Genomic DNA, 19,316 nt, shown 5'->3' with positions numbered 1-19,316 from the left:
GTAGCTGCTGTATGTATAGTGTATATAAACGAGATGCAGAAACCTGCAGAAACCTGCGTGGGGCACGTTCATGCATCATACCGCTAAGTGATGCACTGAGTATATGCTATAATAAACAGATAGGTCTTTAATCTAGTTTGGAACTGCGAGAGTGTGTCTGAGCCTCGGACATTATCAGCAAGGCTATTCCAGAGTTTAGGAGCTATAAATGAGAAGGCTCGATCTCGTTTACCCGACTTTGCTATTCTAGGTACCACCAGAAGCCCTGAGTTTTGAGATCTTAAAGAGCGAGTTGGATTGTAGCGAGACAGAAGGTTGATTAGATAAACAGGAGCTAGATTATTTAAAGCTTTATAGGTAAGAAGTAATATTTTTAAATCAATACGAAACTTAACAGGCAGCCAGTGTAAGGAGGATAAAATTGTGGTGATGTGATCAAATTTTCTAGGTAAGAACTCTTGCAGCTGCATTTTATACCAGCTGAAGTTTTTTAATAGAGGATGCTGGGCAGCCAGCAAACAAAGCATTACAGTAATCCAAACCGAAGTACCCGGAGGAGACCTACGCAGACGTGGGGAGAATATGCAAACTCCACACAGAAACGCCAACTGACCCAGCCGAGGCTCGAACCAGTGACCTTCTTGCTGTGAGGCAACAGTACTACCTACTGCGCCACCACGTCGCCCGCAATAGGTTTACCCACTTTTAAAAATCAACTAATTAAAATCAACTAATCTTTTTTACAGTGATTAGTCAACATGAAATGAAAAGCTGTTTTCTAGATGAAATATTGATCTTTTGCAAAGCGTTCATGCATGCTGCATCTGTGCATGTTTCCTTTTTTGAAATGACTTGTCTGTGGTGATGTGTATGCTGCATTTGTCCAATCATTTGGTGTGTTGAAACTCCGTCCCTTACTTAAAAGCAAAACTTGAAATCTGCCTTTATTTAATCAACACCTAATTGACTGAATTTAACTACATTTTTTACTTTATTTGATCGCTTGATTGACTTGAATGTGTATTACAATGCTGCTATTAGATTATGCCTTTATAATAGCAATTATTTACAGTTTTAATTCTGAAATCATAGTGTTTTTTGCAGACAATAACTGGACAGACTGCAAAAAATTGCTTTTCTAACATAGATTTTTTTTGTCTTGTTTCTAGTCTGAATATCTAAATATTCTTAAATCAAAAAGCATTTTCTAGACAAGCAAAAACATTGCTTTGTTTAAAGAAATCATATGTCAAAATCTGCCAATGGAGTATGTATTATATATATATATATATTTTTTATTTTGACATGATTATTTTGGGCGACGCGGTGGTGCAGTAGAAAGTGCTGTAACCTCACAGCAAGAAGGTCGCTGGTTCGAGCCTCAGCTGGGTCAGTTGGCATTTCTGTGTGGAGTTTGCATGTTCTTCCTGCGTTCACGTGGGTTTCCTCCGGGTGCTCCGGTTTCCCCCACAGTTCAAAGACATGTGGTACAGGTGAATTGGGTAAGCTAAATTTTCCGTAGTGTATGAGTGTGAATGAGTATGTTTCCCAGAGATGGGTTGCGGCTGGAAGGGCATCTACTGCGTAAAACGTGCTGGATAAGTTGGTGGTTCATTCCGCTGTGGTGACCCCGGATTAATAAAGGGACTAAGCCGAAAAGAAAATAAATGAATGAATGAATGAATGAATGAATGATTATTTTGCTTACCCCTTTGGCAAATTATTTTGCTTTTATTAAGTCAAAACTTGCCCAATTTTTAATAATTTCTTAGAAGACAACATATTTTGCTTGTCAAGAAAATGCTTCTTCATTTAAGAATTTATAGATATTTAGACTAGAAACAAGACAAAAAATCTATGTCAAGAAAAACTTTTTTTGCAGTGCAGGAATGAAGTACTGAAACTAGAATATAATAATAATAATAATTGTTGTTGTTATTATTATTAAAATCAACTAATAGAGGATCATCCAAATTAGAATTGTGCAAAAGTATTGTTTTTCTATACTGAACAGACATGGTCATGTTTATCATATTTATAAGTTGTGATTAGGGAATAATTTTCACTGTATGAAAAAAAAGAAATCTGAATATATAAATTACAGTAAGCCTGTCTGATTGTATTAGCATAATATTATGTATTCTGTGGACCTCATAGTCTAGAAAATTAAATAACTCTTGCTCTTTACTGTGGATGTGAGATGGATGTAGACAGAAAATGAGAAAAATGGAGTTTAAATTGACTGTACAAATCACTTTGGGCTTTTGTTAGCAAAATGTCCTACTTCAGTGCAACATCGCCATCTAGTGAAAAACACTGGAACTCACAAAGCATCTTTCGTCTCTTTAGAGGTCTTTAGAGGTTTTAATAAAGCGCGATTGGAGTCGGTTTGCTAATATCTGTTGCTGATATTGTATGCTAATATTTTAACTAGGCCCAATACAAGACTTATAAACTTCAAAATTCAGTTATTCTGCGAAAAGTATCTGAATCTCTTATTTCCTTGTGATTCTCTCAAAAGAGGATAGTTCACCCAAAAATGGAAATGATGTCATCATTTACTCACCCTTTACTTGTTACAAAACTGTCTGAGTTTCTTTCTTCTGTTGAACACAAAAGTAACCATGAAAAAAAAAAATGCTGGCACCCATTGACGTCCATTGACTTTATGGAATTCTATGGGTACCAGCAACTATCATTCTTCAAAATATCTTCTTTTGTGTTCAACAGAAGAAAGAAACTAATAAATGTTTAAAACCACAAGAGGGAGACAAAATGATGAAGTATTTTTATTATTATTATTATTATTATTATTTGGAACACTTTAAAACACACTTAAAGATCTATAATGACAAATATTTGAATATTTTCCTCAATGATTTGCCTAAATTTTAATCTTTAAAACTTGCCATTTTCTCTCAGAATTTTTTTTTTAACATTTAAGCTGTGTACAATTAATATTTTATGTTTTGTCATTGATATGTTTTTTGCATTTTATACAGTTATTTACACACTGAAAGAACCTATATAAACATATAATTTACGTTTTGTCAGTTTAGTGGCTAATTCGTACAAATTCGTATGAGTTCAGTCATACGAAATTGTACGATTTTAAAAAGGAGGCGTGGCACCTAACCCCACCCCTAAACCCAACCATCATTGGGGAATGAGCAAATTGTACTAAATTGTACGAATTAGATCATACATATTCATACGAATTAGCCACTAAATCAAAAAGTTACGAATTGCCATGAGATTGTGTTGGTTTTAATATAGGTTTTGATATAGGTTTTTAATATATGTGACATATATAAAATTGTCTGTTTTGCTATATTATATGTACATATATGCACATATATGTGTACATCTATACGTGCATACATATACCTATGTATGTATGTATGTGTGTGTGTGTGTGTGTGTGTGTGTGTGTGTGTGTGTGTGTGTGTGTGTGTGTGAGTGTGCGTGTGTGTGTGTGTGTGTGTGTGTGTGTGTGTGTGTGTGTGTACATACTGTATATGCACATATATGTTCACCTATATGTTTCCCTAGAAAATTAAAATCCATAGCTGCTAGACAACATAAATAAAAGCCTGTGTGGAAATTAACTTTTTTCATTTACTTAAGAACAATCAAATAGTACAAGAAAAAGTATAGTAAAAAAACAAATATAAGACAAAAAACTAACAGAAAAAATAAAATAAAAAACTACAAACCATTTTGATATTCATTTCCTTCTTTTCTATCTTCATACAAGAAAGAATTGACCTTGTAAATGATTCAGGAAAACGTATAGACATCACAACTTTCCATCTCCTCTCACTTATTTGCCATGGTTAAATTCCATAACATGCCATTTACATGTGATACCAATTTCAAAACATACGTTTTTTGCATTTTTTAAATAAGTTCTTAGTTATTGCCTTGATAATAGAAAATATAAGCTAGGCATCATGTATGACAGTTGTCTACCCTACCAGCCACAACCCAACACTGCAAACACTCATACCTACTCTTTCACACACATACACTACTGCCAATTTAGCTTATTCAATTCACCTGTACTGCATGTCTTTGGACTGTGGGGGAAACTGGAGCACCCGAAGGAAACCCATGCGAACACGAGGAGAACATGCAAACACCACACAGAAATGCCAGCCGAGGCTCAAACCAGCGACCTTCTTGCTCTGAGGTGATTGTGCGACCCACTGCACAACCGTGATGGCCCATTTAGCTATTATAACTGCTCCTATTTTCCGTCTTTGTTATTAGATTGCTAAAGTTTAGTTTATCTAGAAATCTACAGCTTTGCACCATCACACTGTTATCGTTTTTAGTCCTTCGGCAATCCTACAGTTTGAACTGCTGTAGTTAATTCACTACACTACACATACACCCCAATCCCAAAGTGTCTGTGTTATGCTCCTCATCAAATTACTTGGGTTTAATGGAAAGGAACAGAATACGACCGTTCTCATAATCATTTTTTTGTGTTTTCATAATCATTGGAAGTAGAGGCAGATTTAGTAATTTGGGGGCCCTAAACGATTTCATTCAGTTCTAATATGCACCCTTTGTATATATATATATATTTTGAATTTATTTACTTAATTATTTTTTTGTTGTATTTTTTCCAGAACACTTAATTTTTTTTTTCTGAAATGAAAGTAATACATTCTGGATCTAATAATTGTTAAAATGGATTTGTTAGACACTCAACATAAAAAATATTATAGAAAACTCTGTTATATATATCCATTGATTCATTTCTTTTCAGCCACTGCACCACCATGCAAACATCAAATCTACAGTTGACTTTTACATTGTTGTAAAAATGTTGTATTGACATTTTAGTAGTCTGAAATAATATAATGTATAAGAAGTAATGTATAATCAGTAAAATAACGATTTAAAATGGTAATAAAAGTCACTTTTTTAATTTTTAGAGGTTAAATAGATTGTTGAATGAGAAATCAAAGTCCCATAATGCAATTCAAAAGCATAAATAAATGAAAAAATAATACTAAAACTGCATATTTATGGATACTTCTTACTGTGTATATTTATAGGTCTTTATTGGGGCCCCATATGTCAGGTGTCCTAAGCGATCGCTTGCCCATCTGGGGTGTGTTTCCCAAACGACGACACAACTAATGGCTGAAAAATCATATGATGCATCATTTGGGAAAAGAACAATGTGGTGATGAGTGTTTCCGAAAACCATCTTTTCTCTGTCGCAGATCCATCATTTGAACAATGTTAGTTAGAACGTAAAGTGTCCATAATGACACTCTAAACGGGGTGGAGTAACAACTTCTTCAGAAAAAATCCCCATAACTTTTTTGTGCAAATATATATATTTTTTAATCCAATATTAGTTTTAGTAAAAACATGCACTCGTTTGTTTTTTTTATGTCAACTTATACAGCTTTGACATTCAAGAATATAATAAAAGCAGTTTTTAATTTTTTAAACACCATTTTAAGGTCTAAATTATTAGCCCCTTTAAGCTATATATTTTTTAGGTAGTCTACAGAACAAACCATCATTATACAATAACTTGCCTGATTACCCTAACCTGCCTAGTTAACCTAATTTACCTAGTTAAGCCTTTAAATGTCACTTGTATACACTAAGCTGTGAAAAATGTCTAGTCATCATGGCGAAGATAAAATAAATCAGTTATTAGAAATTAGTTATTAAAACTATTATGTTTAGAAATGTGCTGAAAAAAAATCTTTTCTCCTTTAAACAGCAGTTGGGGGAAAAAATTAACAGGAGGGCTAATAATTCAGGGGGGCTAATAATTCTGTCTTCAACTGTACATACACGTTTCTTAATATGTAGCCTCGGCTACTATTAATTAAAACCATTAACGTAATCCACATTTATATATTTTTGTTTTCACAAGCTTTTAAGACAAAAATGGCTGCATTCAAAATGGCATAAATGTTTTCAAAGTGCACTACTAGGGGAGTGCAGTTGTCAAGATGAAGATTGCTCATACTGAACTGTAAAAAATACTTTGAAAGCAAATTACACCTAAGAGAAATGACTTTAATGTTGTTGTTTTTTATCATTCCGAGTTTAAATGTTGGAACGTTCTAAATGGATAGGGTTTAGGGGGGATAACTGGGAATAGAACACAGCCAGGAACTACGCTTCTAACTACAGCTCTGGAGGTGTAGTTGCAAGCGTACAATTTTGTGACGCAGTTTGCAAATGTTCGTTGGAACTATGGATTTGGGAAACTTCAAATCAACTATGTTTGTTACGATGGAACTTGCGACTTTAGTTGGCTAACGATGGTTTTTGGAAACACACCCCTGATTGGTTAAATTTACCCCTGATTGGAAGTCAAATCCTTTAAAACTGACCAAAGATTGTTTGCACACTGTGAGACAGTACTGTATATAATATTTGAGAGCAAGGTGTAGGCTCTGGTAGTTTGGGGCCCCTAGGCAATTTGTGTACTCTCTGTATAAAGAGTATCAGCACTGATTTTAACCACACGTCATCCAAACTGTTACATTTTTAAAATTGGAATCACTGCACCAATAAATCATTCACTAAAAATATTTACAAATTAAGAAACAAATTATAGTCAGTTTTGATTTTGTGTTCTGTCAGGCACGGTGGCAATCGACCTACAGGACTCGAGTGACAGCAGTCCTGAAGGCTCAGGCCCGACGGCTCTGGGGAGTGGGACGGTGAGCAGGAGCGGCTCTAGGACAGAAGTGAGCGTCTGTAACACTCTATCGCTGCCTGCCGTCAGTGGCTCCGGCGAGGAGAGGAGACACAGCATCGCCCCCGTCCTGGAGGTGGTCGACGGGGTGCACAACCCCACGTTTGACCTGCTGGGGGACCAATCTGAGGACGAGGGTGGAGAGGAGGGCAAGGAGGAGGATGGAGGAGAGCAGAAGGGCCAATGGTGGGGAGCACACTGCGAGTTAGTATCACACCATACAGGACCAGCATTTACTTTCTGTTTCCATTGGTTTTAACGTTTTCAGTATCAGTCAAAAAGAGTTATAGCAGTGTTTCTCAACCACATTCCTGGAGGGCCACCAGCTCTGCCCATTTTCCATGTGTCCTTAACCAAACACACCTGATTCAGATTATCAGCTCATTGGCAGAGACTGAAAGACCTGTAGGTGTGACAGACAATGGAGACATGCAGTGTTGGTGGTCCTCTAGGAAGGTGGTTGAGAAACTGCATTATAGGGATGGGCGATACGGGTTTTAAAGTACACATGAAATCAAAACTAACCATAATGATTTTGTTAGCTCACCTTGCTAGTTTTGTGATGAACAATTCATCTGTGCATCTCATTTATTTATTTATTTTCTTTTCGGCTTAGTCCCTTTATTAATCCAGGGTCGCCACAGCGGAATAAACCCCCAATTTATCCAGCATATGTTTTACGCAGCGGATGCCCTTCCAGCTGCAACCCATGACTGGGAAACATCCACACACATCCATTCACACACATAAACTAAGGACAATTTAGCCTTCCCAATTCACCTATAACGCATGTCTTTGAACTGTGGGGGAAACTGGAGCACCCAGAGAAAACCCACGCAAACACGAAGAGAACATGCAAACTCCACACAGAAACGCCAACTGACCCAGCCGAGGCTCGAACCAGCGACCTTCTTCCTGTGAGACTATCATGCGACCCACTGTGCCACCGTGCAGCCCCCTCTGTGCATCTCATTAAGAAATGTAGTCCTCTATCTTTAGAAAGTGTTCATTTTCTTTTTTTTCTTTAAAATTAATTGTATATGAAGAGTTTAGATGCAAAAAACTCTAAAATTCAATTGACATTTTCTTCTAAAATTTGCGTTTTCTTCGACTGCTGTGTTTAGGCTCGTTTTTTTTACTTTTATAGTGACAAATACGTTTTTTCATTGCCTTTAAAGTCAAATAGCTGAACATAAACATAGGAGGCTGAGAAAAATGTCCATTTTAGGAGAACATTTCAGATGGCATTTAGAGATTTTTGCCTCTGAACTCTTCATATATGCAATTAATAAAAAAAGAACACTAACACTTTCCTCTAAAGATACAGGACATTTGTTTGTCTCGCAGTGGATACATAATTATTTTGTCATTAATATTGTTTTATTGTTATATTGTTTCTTATTGTGAGGCAATTTAGAGAGATTTATTTTCTTCATAGTGTCAATAAATCAGTCCCAGATTTATCAGGGGTCGCCACTACAGAATGAATCTTATCAACTTATTATATATGAAGATTTCAGATGCAAAAGCCGCTAAACGCCACTTCTGCCAAAAAAAGAGCTAATGACATTGAGTGAATGCTTTAGGCACGTAGTACACCGTCAACAAATAGATTTGCTTCTAATCATCTAAATCCCATCATCAGCGCATTCAGAAATAACAGTTTGTTTGCAAAAGCCGCTGAACGCCACTTTCTTTTGACATCAAAAGCCACTATATCCTGAGAACCAATCAGAAGGCGCGAATCGAATAATATGTTTTTAATGTAGTAGCGCGCTGATACACTGGCTTTTATGAGGAGACTGTTTTATTCCGCTTTCGATTTCGATTTTAAAAGACGCAGTTTAATGAACTGGATGAGGCTGTCCGACTGTCAGTGAATGGCAAATGAAAACGTCCCTTACCTCAAAGTTTTGTACATTATTAGGAAAAGAAAACACACTGTACAGTGAGAAGTGTAGCATGCATTCATAATGTTTTTTATGCAGCGATGCTACTTTGAATGAGTCTGACTTACTATACATTAAACGGCAACTGCGTTTCATGAAAGACAAAGTTAAGATGCCTTTCTTTTATCCCACGTGGATGCTATAAGGATAAATAAGGGGCCAAGACCTTAAGTATGGTGAGAAGGAATCCCCTTTTTGCCCAGTAGGCCTACCTTGCTAATTTAAGCTATTTTTTAAAAGATAAGTATAATATATAAAACTATATATTACTTCATAATACATTTACATCTGATAAGCTTTTTGTATTAATGGACTATGCAGAGATATTGATGTTTCATAATGTTTTTACACTACATTATTTGAATCTACCAAGCTTAGTTTACAATGTTTGTAATGTTTACATTGCTCTACTTACATTAAATCTAAATCACAAATATCAGAAATGACAACAGATTAAGATTTAATTAATGTCAGTTTTAATGTTATTGATTAATGCACTTACTTGACAGATTTCATTCATTCATGTTCCTTCTGCTTCTTCCCTGGTTTATCACAGCGGAATGAACCGCCACTTACTTGACAGATTAATGTTTAAGGTGGTTTGCGTGATGTGTTTTATGTTTGGTGAAATAATTTCTAATTGCATCTTTAGTGATTTTTCAGCTAATTACACTGTCTTGTCTCAGTAGGTGGATTTAGCTGGTTTTAATGCAGAAGAAAATTTACCTTGTAAAAAAACAAAGAATTGTCTAAAGTGAGAGTTTTAGAAAAAAAAGTTATTTTATTTACTAGTTAATAACCTCATCATTAACTATAAAATGAAACTTCTGAACCTAATCAGAGGAGCCTGGTAGAAAATGCTCATTTACAAGAAAGGAGGTCTGATGGATTTGGAGGGTTTTGCATCTGAACTCTTCATATATTTATTTTAAAAAATAGCGCCGCTTTTTAGGATAAAATAAAATACACAAGCAGATGTGTTGAAGCAGGTTAGAAAAAAACTTTGCTGGTCAGTGAGTCTCTACGAGCAAAGTTCAGCAAAGTTGTGATTACACATTGCAATGTTATTTCTGTTTCATTCGCACACATAAACTCATCATATGGATTACTTAAAGACATCCGCTATTGCTGCTACAGAGTAAAGAATAGCAAGATGATAGAAATGAAAAATTAATCAAACATGAAAACAACAAAAAAAAAAACATATAACAGTGTTCTTGTGTGTTTTTTTTACAGTTGAAGTCAAAATTATTAGCCCCCTTGAATTATTAGGCCCCCTGTTTATTTTATTTTATTTTATTATTTCTTAACATAATAGTTTTAATAACTAATTTCTAATAACAGATTTATTTTATTTTTACCATGATGACAGTAAATAAAATTTTACTAGATATTTTTCAAGACACTTCTATACAGCTTAAAGTGACATTTAAAGGCTTAACTAGGTAAATTAGGTTAACTAGGCAAGTTAGAGTAATTAGGCAAGTTATTGTATAATGATGGTTTGTTCTGTAGACTATTGAAAAAATATAGCTTAAAGGGCCTAATCATTTAAAAAAAAATTTTAAAACTGCTTTTATTTTAGCCAAAATAAAACAAATACGACTTTCTCCAGAAGAAAAAAATATTATCAGACATACTGTGAAAAGTCCTTGCTCTGAAAGCAATATTGTAAAACATGTTACTTAAAGTTGTTAAACTTCTTTAGTCATTTATTGACTTAATCACAGTCTACGTTCACACTCAAATGATGCTGATCATCTTTAAGAACAAATGGCCAGAGCTGTGGCCAATTACATTTCACACTCCAACAGATTTCATTTAGCTGATTTAGCTGAGTGTCATTTGAGTATTTATTTCAGTATGACAAGCTAGTAAAAAGTTCATATTTTTTTAATTAAACCAGAAACTGCATCTTTTCCCATTTTGGGTAACTATTTTATTTTTATAACTGCAGCTTAGATGAGTTTAAAAGCTTCTTTTAAACACTTCAAACACACATTTTAGCTACAATACTGTTCCAAAGTATAGGGTTATCAAAATCCTGTGAGACATGCGTTTGTGTGCTTGTGCTCTTCTCACAGATGGGTTAAAGGCTACCCACTAAACTCTCCATACATCGGCAGCTCTCCAGCCCTCTGCCACCTCCTGCAGGAGAAAATGCCATTTTGCTGTCTGCGTCTTGATAAGGTGAGTGTCTGCCTTTGTCCAGCTGTCTTATAAAAATCACCCAGTTCACAAAATCACAATAACTACACCTCTGACAGCATGAGATCCTAACAGCAGATTATTTTCAGGCTTGTCATCACATGCCCTATGAAGATGCTCGCTCTTATGGCTTCAAAAACAAACTGATCATTGTGTCGGCGGAAAGTGCTGGAAATGGCCTCTATAACTTCATCGTCCCACTGCGAGCATATTACCGGCCCAGGAAGGAACTCAACCCCATTGTTTTGTTATTGGAGAATGTGTGAGTATCCTAAAAACAGAAAGACTAAGCATTTAAAGGAACACTCCACTTTTTTGGGAGGGAGAAATAGACTAATTTTACAACTCCCCTACAGTATATTTAAACAGTCAAGTGTTTACCATTTTAACACATTTAGCGTAGCATAGATCAATGAATCAATTTAGACCATTAGCATCTCACTTAAAACTGAATTAAACTATTCTATTTAAATCTTGTGCTGTAGTTAAATCATATACTTAGACTGATGAAAAATAATTATGCTCTCATTCTGCCACATGGCCAGCTCTAGGCAAGGGCAGGCAAGTGCCCACCTAATCAAAAAGACAGCATACACATACTTTCATTTGATTTTCTTTTGTACGACTTTTGATCATAGACTGTAAAAGATATGGATGTAGTACCCGTGACATCACCCAAAGGTTTCTGAACAACACAAAAGAAGCTACAAGTAGGCGTGGCCAACCGTCGCCATTTTGTTTGCACGTCATCGCACTGACTGCAGAATACCAAACAAGGGCAAAGCGGTGGAGTGTGAGCGGAGCTACAGACGCATGCTGGCATTTTGCTTAGACACAATTTTCTTTGGGAGAACGCTTAATACATCATTACCTGCGACTCGTTTGTGTTCTGAGCACATGTGGTCGGTTGTGTACTAAATCAATAAAGTGTTTAGTCTTTTAAAAACACTGTTGTAATAAATTAAGCCACTAAACCATGTTCCTATGACGTTTTCAACCCAGGCTCATTTTGAAAACGTAGTCTTGTGGACGTTTCTGGAGACTGCAAAATACGTCCCGGGAGGGACATATTTTTGCAGTTTTTGTTTTCGCGAATCCAAAAGAGGCTGCTGCGTGCACTTTTTCATATCTCAAATTTCTCTTGCGAGTGCCGTTCGTACCCACTGTTCTCGCGTATATCCACCAGAGGCCGCTGTCGACCGAACGTCTGTCTAAATGACTGGGTGACTGACTGGTCGGCCGACCAGTCGACTGACCCACCCTCCTCCTTCCCTAAACCCAACCAATTTTATCGATTGACCCGCCCACCCACTTACTTCCCTAAACCCAACCAACGATTTACAAAAGCCATCGAGAAAAAAGAAAAGCCCTCCTGATTGTTACCACGTTTTCGGATTTTACCACATTCTCACCCTGTTATTCACGTGTTCTTTTTATTTTTTGGATTCTGTTTTTGTCTTACCTGATTTCTGGACCCACTCTTCCTCGGACGCGAACCCCGTCATCTTGTGGTCATCTCCTCTCTGCGTCTCAAGTCCACCGATGTACACGACAAGCTAACTGGACAAACTGGTTGCATCGGGAAAGCCCTCCACACGGGGTAAGCGATCAGCCGGTAAGCACGAAAAGGGACGCGTCATACCGCTCCATAGCGTTCATTTAAAAAAAATTTTATGCAGCCAAACGTACCCCCAGCTACATAATTTGCGGTCTCCAGAAACGTCCACGAGACTACGTTTTCAGAATGAGCCTGCGTTGGATGTTTTTCTACAGGAGGAAAAATTACAAATTACTTCCAAATACTTCAAATATAATCTGAGTTAGTAAATGCAAGGCTTCTTTGAAATCCAGGCATAATACTGTATGACATAGTTCAGATGACTGTTTTATAGCCTTCAGTTAATCAATCTGTCAGATTCTAGAGTGCTGTACAGGTCTAAAGAAAATTATAAATGATAATTCATCTTAAATAAAACAAATACAATCATAGAGTTGGTATATAAGTATATAATTTCACTCACCTGGGAAATGGAGGCAACTTGAACGGTTTGTGAGCACAATTAAGTGCACACAGCATGCTATAGTATCTGATAATTGCAGAAAATAATTCGAAAAGCAACTGACTGTGTAAAGCCACATAAAACAAAACAAAAATACGACAGCAAGCAGCGAGACCTAGCTGTCACTCGAGTGGCCATGCCCTTAATTGTGCAGACTTAATATAACTTAATAAAAACGAAACGGATGAGTTATAAAAAAAAATCACCCCCCCCCCCCCCTCACTGTTGTCATGAAGGGTAATCTTAGCTATATGCACCAAAGCCATCATTTGTACCAGGCTGTAAACATGTTTTTATCAGCTGTAAAAATCACTTGGATTTCCTGGAGCTAGCCCCCAAAGGTGAGTCGATGAATTGCAGTTTTAGTTACTTCCGTATTGGCTTCCTGAGGGAGAGCGGGAGGTTGCTGCTTGCTTTTGATTCGATAAAAGGCGGGCTCCGTGTTGAAAAATGGAAAAAGGGGCGTTGAAATCCCCGATCAATCTTAGCACAACACCAAACAGTTTGATTGTCTGTAAGTAACGGCACACTCATCACTTGCAAGGCTTGCTTAGGTTTAGTCTGTCCAGGATGACTGAGAAGCAAGTCACGCAATTCATTAAGGCCAGATATAATTGGTTCAAGTAACCAACGCTGATGTTCAACGCTGAACTTTCTGAAATGTGCTCTGCTTTGCGTTTGGGTTTTCTCTCGCTACGAGCACACTCCGCACCACACAATCATATTACAATTATGATTAATTAGTACAATCAACAAATATCCAATTACCTATTTTTAATTTGGAGAATTACAGTTAGGCTATTAATGGTGGTAACACTATTAGTATTAGTAGACTGTCTGCTTAATATCTGTTGCTACTGCTCCTTCAAGAGACATTAAACTGACTATAAGAAACTTTGCAAGTACATGGTAATTTACACTAACCCTAACTCCAACCTAACAGTCTACTTATAATCTAATGAGAATTAGTTGGCATGTAACTTAAATTCAACAAACAGACCATCAAAATAAAGTGTGACCTTAATGGTGCTTCTAAATCTGTTTATAAAATATCCAACATATCCACATCACACTAAGACTTTTATTTTATAGCTTTATAAACTAAAAAAAAATGTATGCAAAATAATGCAACACTAGGCTATTATGTAAAAAACGAAATTATGACCTGCACAGACTGAAGCCAAGCAAGCCTCGTAAGTGATGAGAACTATCTGATCGGTTAATATTCGGTTAATGAGCGGCAGAAAAGCATGAGCATCCCTAATTCCAAGTTCCATGCATCGATTTTTGGTGCCTTTAATAAAGCCTGTTATAGGCACCATGCAACAGTGACAGTAACGTGGCTGTTGTTTTTTCAAAAAAATCCATCATGCCCCCCAGCTCCCTTGTCAGAAACAATTCCTACTCACTATTCCTACAATCTACTGCTGTATCAGGATTGTAACGATACACTTAAATCACAATTTGATATGTATCTTTATACTGAACACATACAATATTATCTTGATATTGTGTGCTAAAAAACTTAGTTTAATATTGCTGTTATTGTTATTATTTCTCCAAAAAAATGATATTAATATTATATTGTGTAGACCTACTGTTGGTAAATGCTACATTTTGTATAGACTTGTGGTAATGGACTTTAGACTTTAGAATGAACTTTAAATTGGTCCTGGTCCTCAATGCAAAAGACATCAGAATACAACTGAAGAGTTCAGATGCAAAAACTGCTAAACGCCACTTCCGCCAAAATGAGCTAATGACATTGAGTAAATGCTTTAGGTATGTAGTACACCATCAACAAATAGATTTGTTTCTAATCATCTATATCCCAGCGTCAGCACATTCAGAAATAACAGTTTGTTGGAAAAAGCCGCTGAACGCCACTTGCCTTTGACAGCAAAAGCCACTATATCCTGAGAACCAATCAGAAGGTGCAAATTGCATCATTTGTTTTCAACATAGTAGTTCGCTGATATGCCGGCTTTTATGAGAAGACTGTTTTATTCTGTTTCCGATTTAGATTTTAAAAGATGGAGTTTGATGAACTGGATGAGCCTGTCCAACTGTCAGTGAATGGCAAATGAAAACGTCCCTTACCTCAAAACTCTCTGCATTATAAGGAAAAGAAAACACACTGTACAGTCGGAAGTGTAGCATGCATTCATAAAAAAAAAAAAAATGTTTGCAGCAATGCTACTTTGAATGAGTCTGATTTACTACACATTAAACAATAACTGCATTTTTACGATAGACAGAGTTAAGATGTCATTCTTTTATCCCACGTGGATGCTTTAGTGTAAGGATAAACAAGAGACCAAGACCTTAAATATGGTGGGAATGAATGAATGACAGCTTCTAAAAGCATCTGAGAGGCATCCCCTTTTTTCCCAGTAGACCTACCTTGTGTTTTATTTGCTAATTTAAGCTATTTTTAAAAGATAAATATAATGATTAAACTATGCATAATTTATATTACTTCACATTACCTATATGTCTGATAAGCTTTTTATATTAATGGACAATGCACAGATATTGCTGTTTCACAATGTTTTTTACACTACATTATTTGAATCTAACAAACTTAGTTTACAATGTTTGTAATGTTTACATTGCTCTACATTAAATCTAAATCCCAAATATCAGAAGTGACAACAGATTGTTATGATTTAATTAATGTCAGTTTGAATGTTATTGATTAATGCATTTACTTGACAGATTTCATTCATTCATTTTCCTTCTGCTTTGTCCCTGGTTTATCACAGCGAAATGAACTGCTACTTACTTGACAGATTTATATATTTTTTAATATTAGGTGGTTTGTGTAATGTGTTTTATGTTTGATCAAATAATTTCTAATTGCATCTTTAGTGATTTTTCAGCTAATTACACTGTCTTGTCCCATTAGGTGGATTTAGAGGTTTTTGCAAAAAGCACAAGTGGATTTAGACAAGTGGATTTAGATGTCGTTTAGTTTGATTTCTGTCGTCTTTGACGACACATGAATAGAAATAGACTATTTTCAAAGATGACATTTATCATTCATGATCACATTTCCTCTTGCATATTCAACATTATATAGAGCGCAGATATAGCCTACTGCCACTGACATTCAGTAAATGTTTATTCCCCACACAGAACACTCACACTGTAAATACAGGCATACTCAATTTCTCTCTTGAATATATTACTTGCATATTTTATTTTTTCTTCATTCTAAATTTAGAAAGACTATAATAATGCCTGAATTTGTGCTTATTATTCCCTTCATTAAAAAAAAAACATGTTTTGCACTTAAAGTGACTTAATATAATGCCTTTTTAACCAAGCCCAAACAAGAACATTATTATGCTATTCCGTCATTCAATTATTTGGATTTTGCAGTGTATCTTGCCCACCCGGGATATTTGTCAGCCCACTCATCTCTGGCTGGAAATAATGGGGCCTTTTCTGGCAAAATAATCAAGGAAGTTTGCTGCCGTACCATTGCTAAATCAGACACATTGATACTTTGCAGTGTCTGAACTGCAATTGTATAATATCATTGCGCCTGCTGCAGCTATAACTACAGAATAGCCAAGCTTTAAATAGGAAAATTATTGGAACACTTTTGTCATTTTTGCACAAGATGCTAATGGTCTAATCCAATTTAATTGTTTATGCTAAGCTAAAAGTGCACCTTCCAGACCTCGATGGCTTTAAAAATGATAAATCACTATTCTTTAACTGCATATGAGTTGTAAAATAAGCATAGTTTCAGTCATGACCAAAAAAAAAAAACAAATTGGAGTGTTCCTTTTAAATATCATCCATTTTGTTATTCACAGTGCTGACCACTTTTCTGTATCTATCATGACATGCAATCATTGCTTCTCCTGTAACCGAAAACTAATATGGAGAGTCATATAATGCAATCAGATGCAATAAAACTCTTGAGTCATCTTGTTTTTTTCCTTAGCGGATGTGCAGCTGCAGGCTCAATTTCATTATTTAGATGCCCTGAGGCAGGGTGAAGCTGTGAGATTTTTATAGACATTGGGTCGGTTTCGTAAAATACCTGGAAAGAGACATTCATAATTCAGTTTGCAGTTTTTGTCAAGGCATTACCTCAGATTTTCAACATCTCTTTCTTTTGCTAGACCTGAGGCAGACTTCTTGGAGGCCATCTGCTGGTTTCCTATGGTTTTTTACACAGTGGGCTCCATCGACAAGTAAGAAAAGTTTTTCTTTAAGCCTGTATACTGTCAAATCCAAAATTAGTCAGACACATTCAGAATCTCGTAGTTTAGAAAATGATAATAAAATATGACACATACTCAGAGTTAAACTATATAAGAATAAATGTGAGCCTGGATCATAAAACCAGCTTTATTTTGCACTATTTGGGTAAATTTTTTGGTAATAGCCACTAATATTTAACCCCTGTGTCATTTTATCGACGACTTGACCATGTGTTTTCAGTCTGGATAGTCTTCTGCGTTGTGGCGTGACGTTTGCTGACACCATGGTGGTTGTGGACAAAGAGAGCTCTATGATTGCAGAGGAGGACTACATGGCTGATGCCAAGACCATTGTTAATGTTCAAACACTCTTCAGGTAGGTTCATCCACATGAATCTTTCTACTGGAGGTGTTTTTGGGCCTTGACATCCCTCTCCTCACTGTTTCTCAAAGGCTTTTTCCAGCTCTCAGTATTATAACTGAACTCACACACCCGGCCAACATGCGCTTCATGCAGTTCAAAGTGAAAGATCACTATTCTCTAGCTCTGTCCAAACTGGAGAAGGTGAGACACAAGTTCAATACAATATAAACTGTATTCATATTTTCTAATCAATCCACATTATATTGATATCAATATATGTGTTTTTCTTCATAGAAAGAGAGAGAGAGGGGCTCTAACCTGGTGTTCATGTTCAGATTACCGTTTGCGGCTGGGAAGGTGTTTAGTGTCAGTATGTTAGACACTCTGCTGTATCAGGTAACAGGAAAATGTGATTCAAGACTGAATTAACTGTTGGATCTTTTTGTTTTTCTTTATGAAAATCAATGATAATAAATAGTATAGAGTTTAAAAAATGATGCATGGAAAATGCCATCATACTGAGTTTAATTCATGAGTTAAGTGTTGCTCATCTTTGTTAAGGAAAAAATGTATTATATATATATATATATATATATATATATATATATATATATATATATATATATATATATATATATATATATATATATATATATATATATATATATATATATATTGACTCAAATTAGTACATACATGCATACTGTAAATATTCCAGTCTCAAAGAATGTGCCATTTATGACAAAAAAAAAATGTAATAAAATAGCTTCGAAGTCATTAATTTCCAGGTCTAATTTGAAATTTGTCATGTCATAAATAAAATTATAAATAAATTTCTTTCATATATTGTGTGGTGAAGAGACAATATGGATTTGCACAGTGTAGATAATGAAATAAAATCATGTCCATTTTGCTTTTTTAGTCAGACCACAAAGGGAAATTAACAGTAAAACTAACTAAAAAAAAGTTAATTAAACTCCACAAACACCAATATATTCTTCACTTATGTCAAATGTCTACAAAAGCTCTTACAGGGACTGACCGATGTTTAGAGTTGCCACTATAGTGTTTTAGGCTCTTGGACTCTTGTCCTTTGATATTTTAAATAAAAATTACCAATATGTCTTGTGCTCATTTTTAGTCTGATAGTTTGTGCTGTAAGATTGGCATGTATAAATAATTATGTTAATTATGCAAAAAGCTGCCTTTATATATTATTTAGATAACATATATACATATATATATATATATATATATATATATATATATAATCTAAATAATGAAATTGAGCCGCTGCACATCCGCTAAGGAAAAAAACAAGATGACTCAAGAGTTTTATTGCATCTAATTGCATTTTATGACAATGAACCTCTCCTTATTAGTTTTCGGTTACAGGAGAAACGATGATTGCATGTCATGATGGATACAGAAAAGTCAGCACTGTGAATAACAAAATGGATGGTATTTAAAAGGAACACTCCATTTTGTTTTAGTTTTTTTTGTCATGACTGAAAATATGCTTATTTTACTACTCCTATGCAGTTAAAGAGTAGTGATTTATCATTTTTGAAGCCATTATGTCTGGAAAGTGCTTAGTGTAAGCTTAGCTTAGCATAAATAATTGAATTGGATTAGACCATTAGTATCTTGTGCAAAAATGACAAAAGTTTTTTGATATTTTTACATCGATATATTTATATATATATATATATATATATATATATATATATATATATATATATATATATATATATATATATATATATATAT

The 19,316-nt window shown here is 35.3% G+C and overlaps 1 protein-coding gene across 1 annotated transcript in view; it reads left to right on the top strand.

Annotated features, from left to right (window-relative positions):
* Nucleotides 1-19,316, top strand: part of LOC130221640 (potassium channel subfamily T member 2) — a 231,886-nt gene that overhangs the window by 195,660 nt on the left and 16,910 nt on the right. The window contains exons 19-25 of the mRNA XM_056454198.1: nt 6,631-6,949; nt 10,779-10,884; nt 10,992-11,164; nt 17,102-17,173; nt 17,424-17,558; nt 17,636-17,747; nt 17,841-17,942. Of these exons, the coding sequence (XP_056310173.1) occupies nt 6,631-6,949; nt 10,779-10,884; nt 10,992-11,164; nt 17,102-17,173; nt 17,424-17,558; nt 17,636-17,747; nt 17,841-17,942 (1,019 nt within the window). The remainder of the gene's footprint in view (nt 1-6,630; nt 6,950-10,778; nt 10,885-10,991; nt 11,165-17,101; nt 17,174-17,423; nt 17,559-17,635; nt 17,748-17,840; nt 17,943-19,316) is intronic.

This window comes from Danio aesculapii, chromosome 3, assembly GCF_903798145.1.
Source record: "Danio aesculapii chromosome 3, fDanAes4.1, whole genome shotgun sequence".
NCBI lineage: Eukaryota > Metazoa > Chordata > Actinopteri > Cypriniformes > Danionidae > Danio > Danio aesculapii.
Note: the sequence above shows the minus strand (reverse complement) of the source record. Positions and strands in the feature narration are given on the sequence as shown.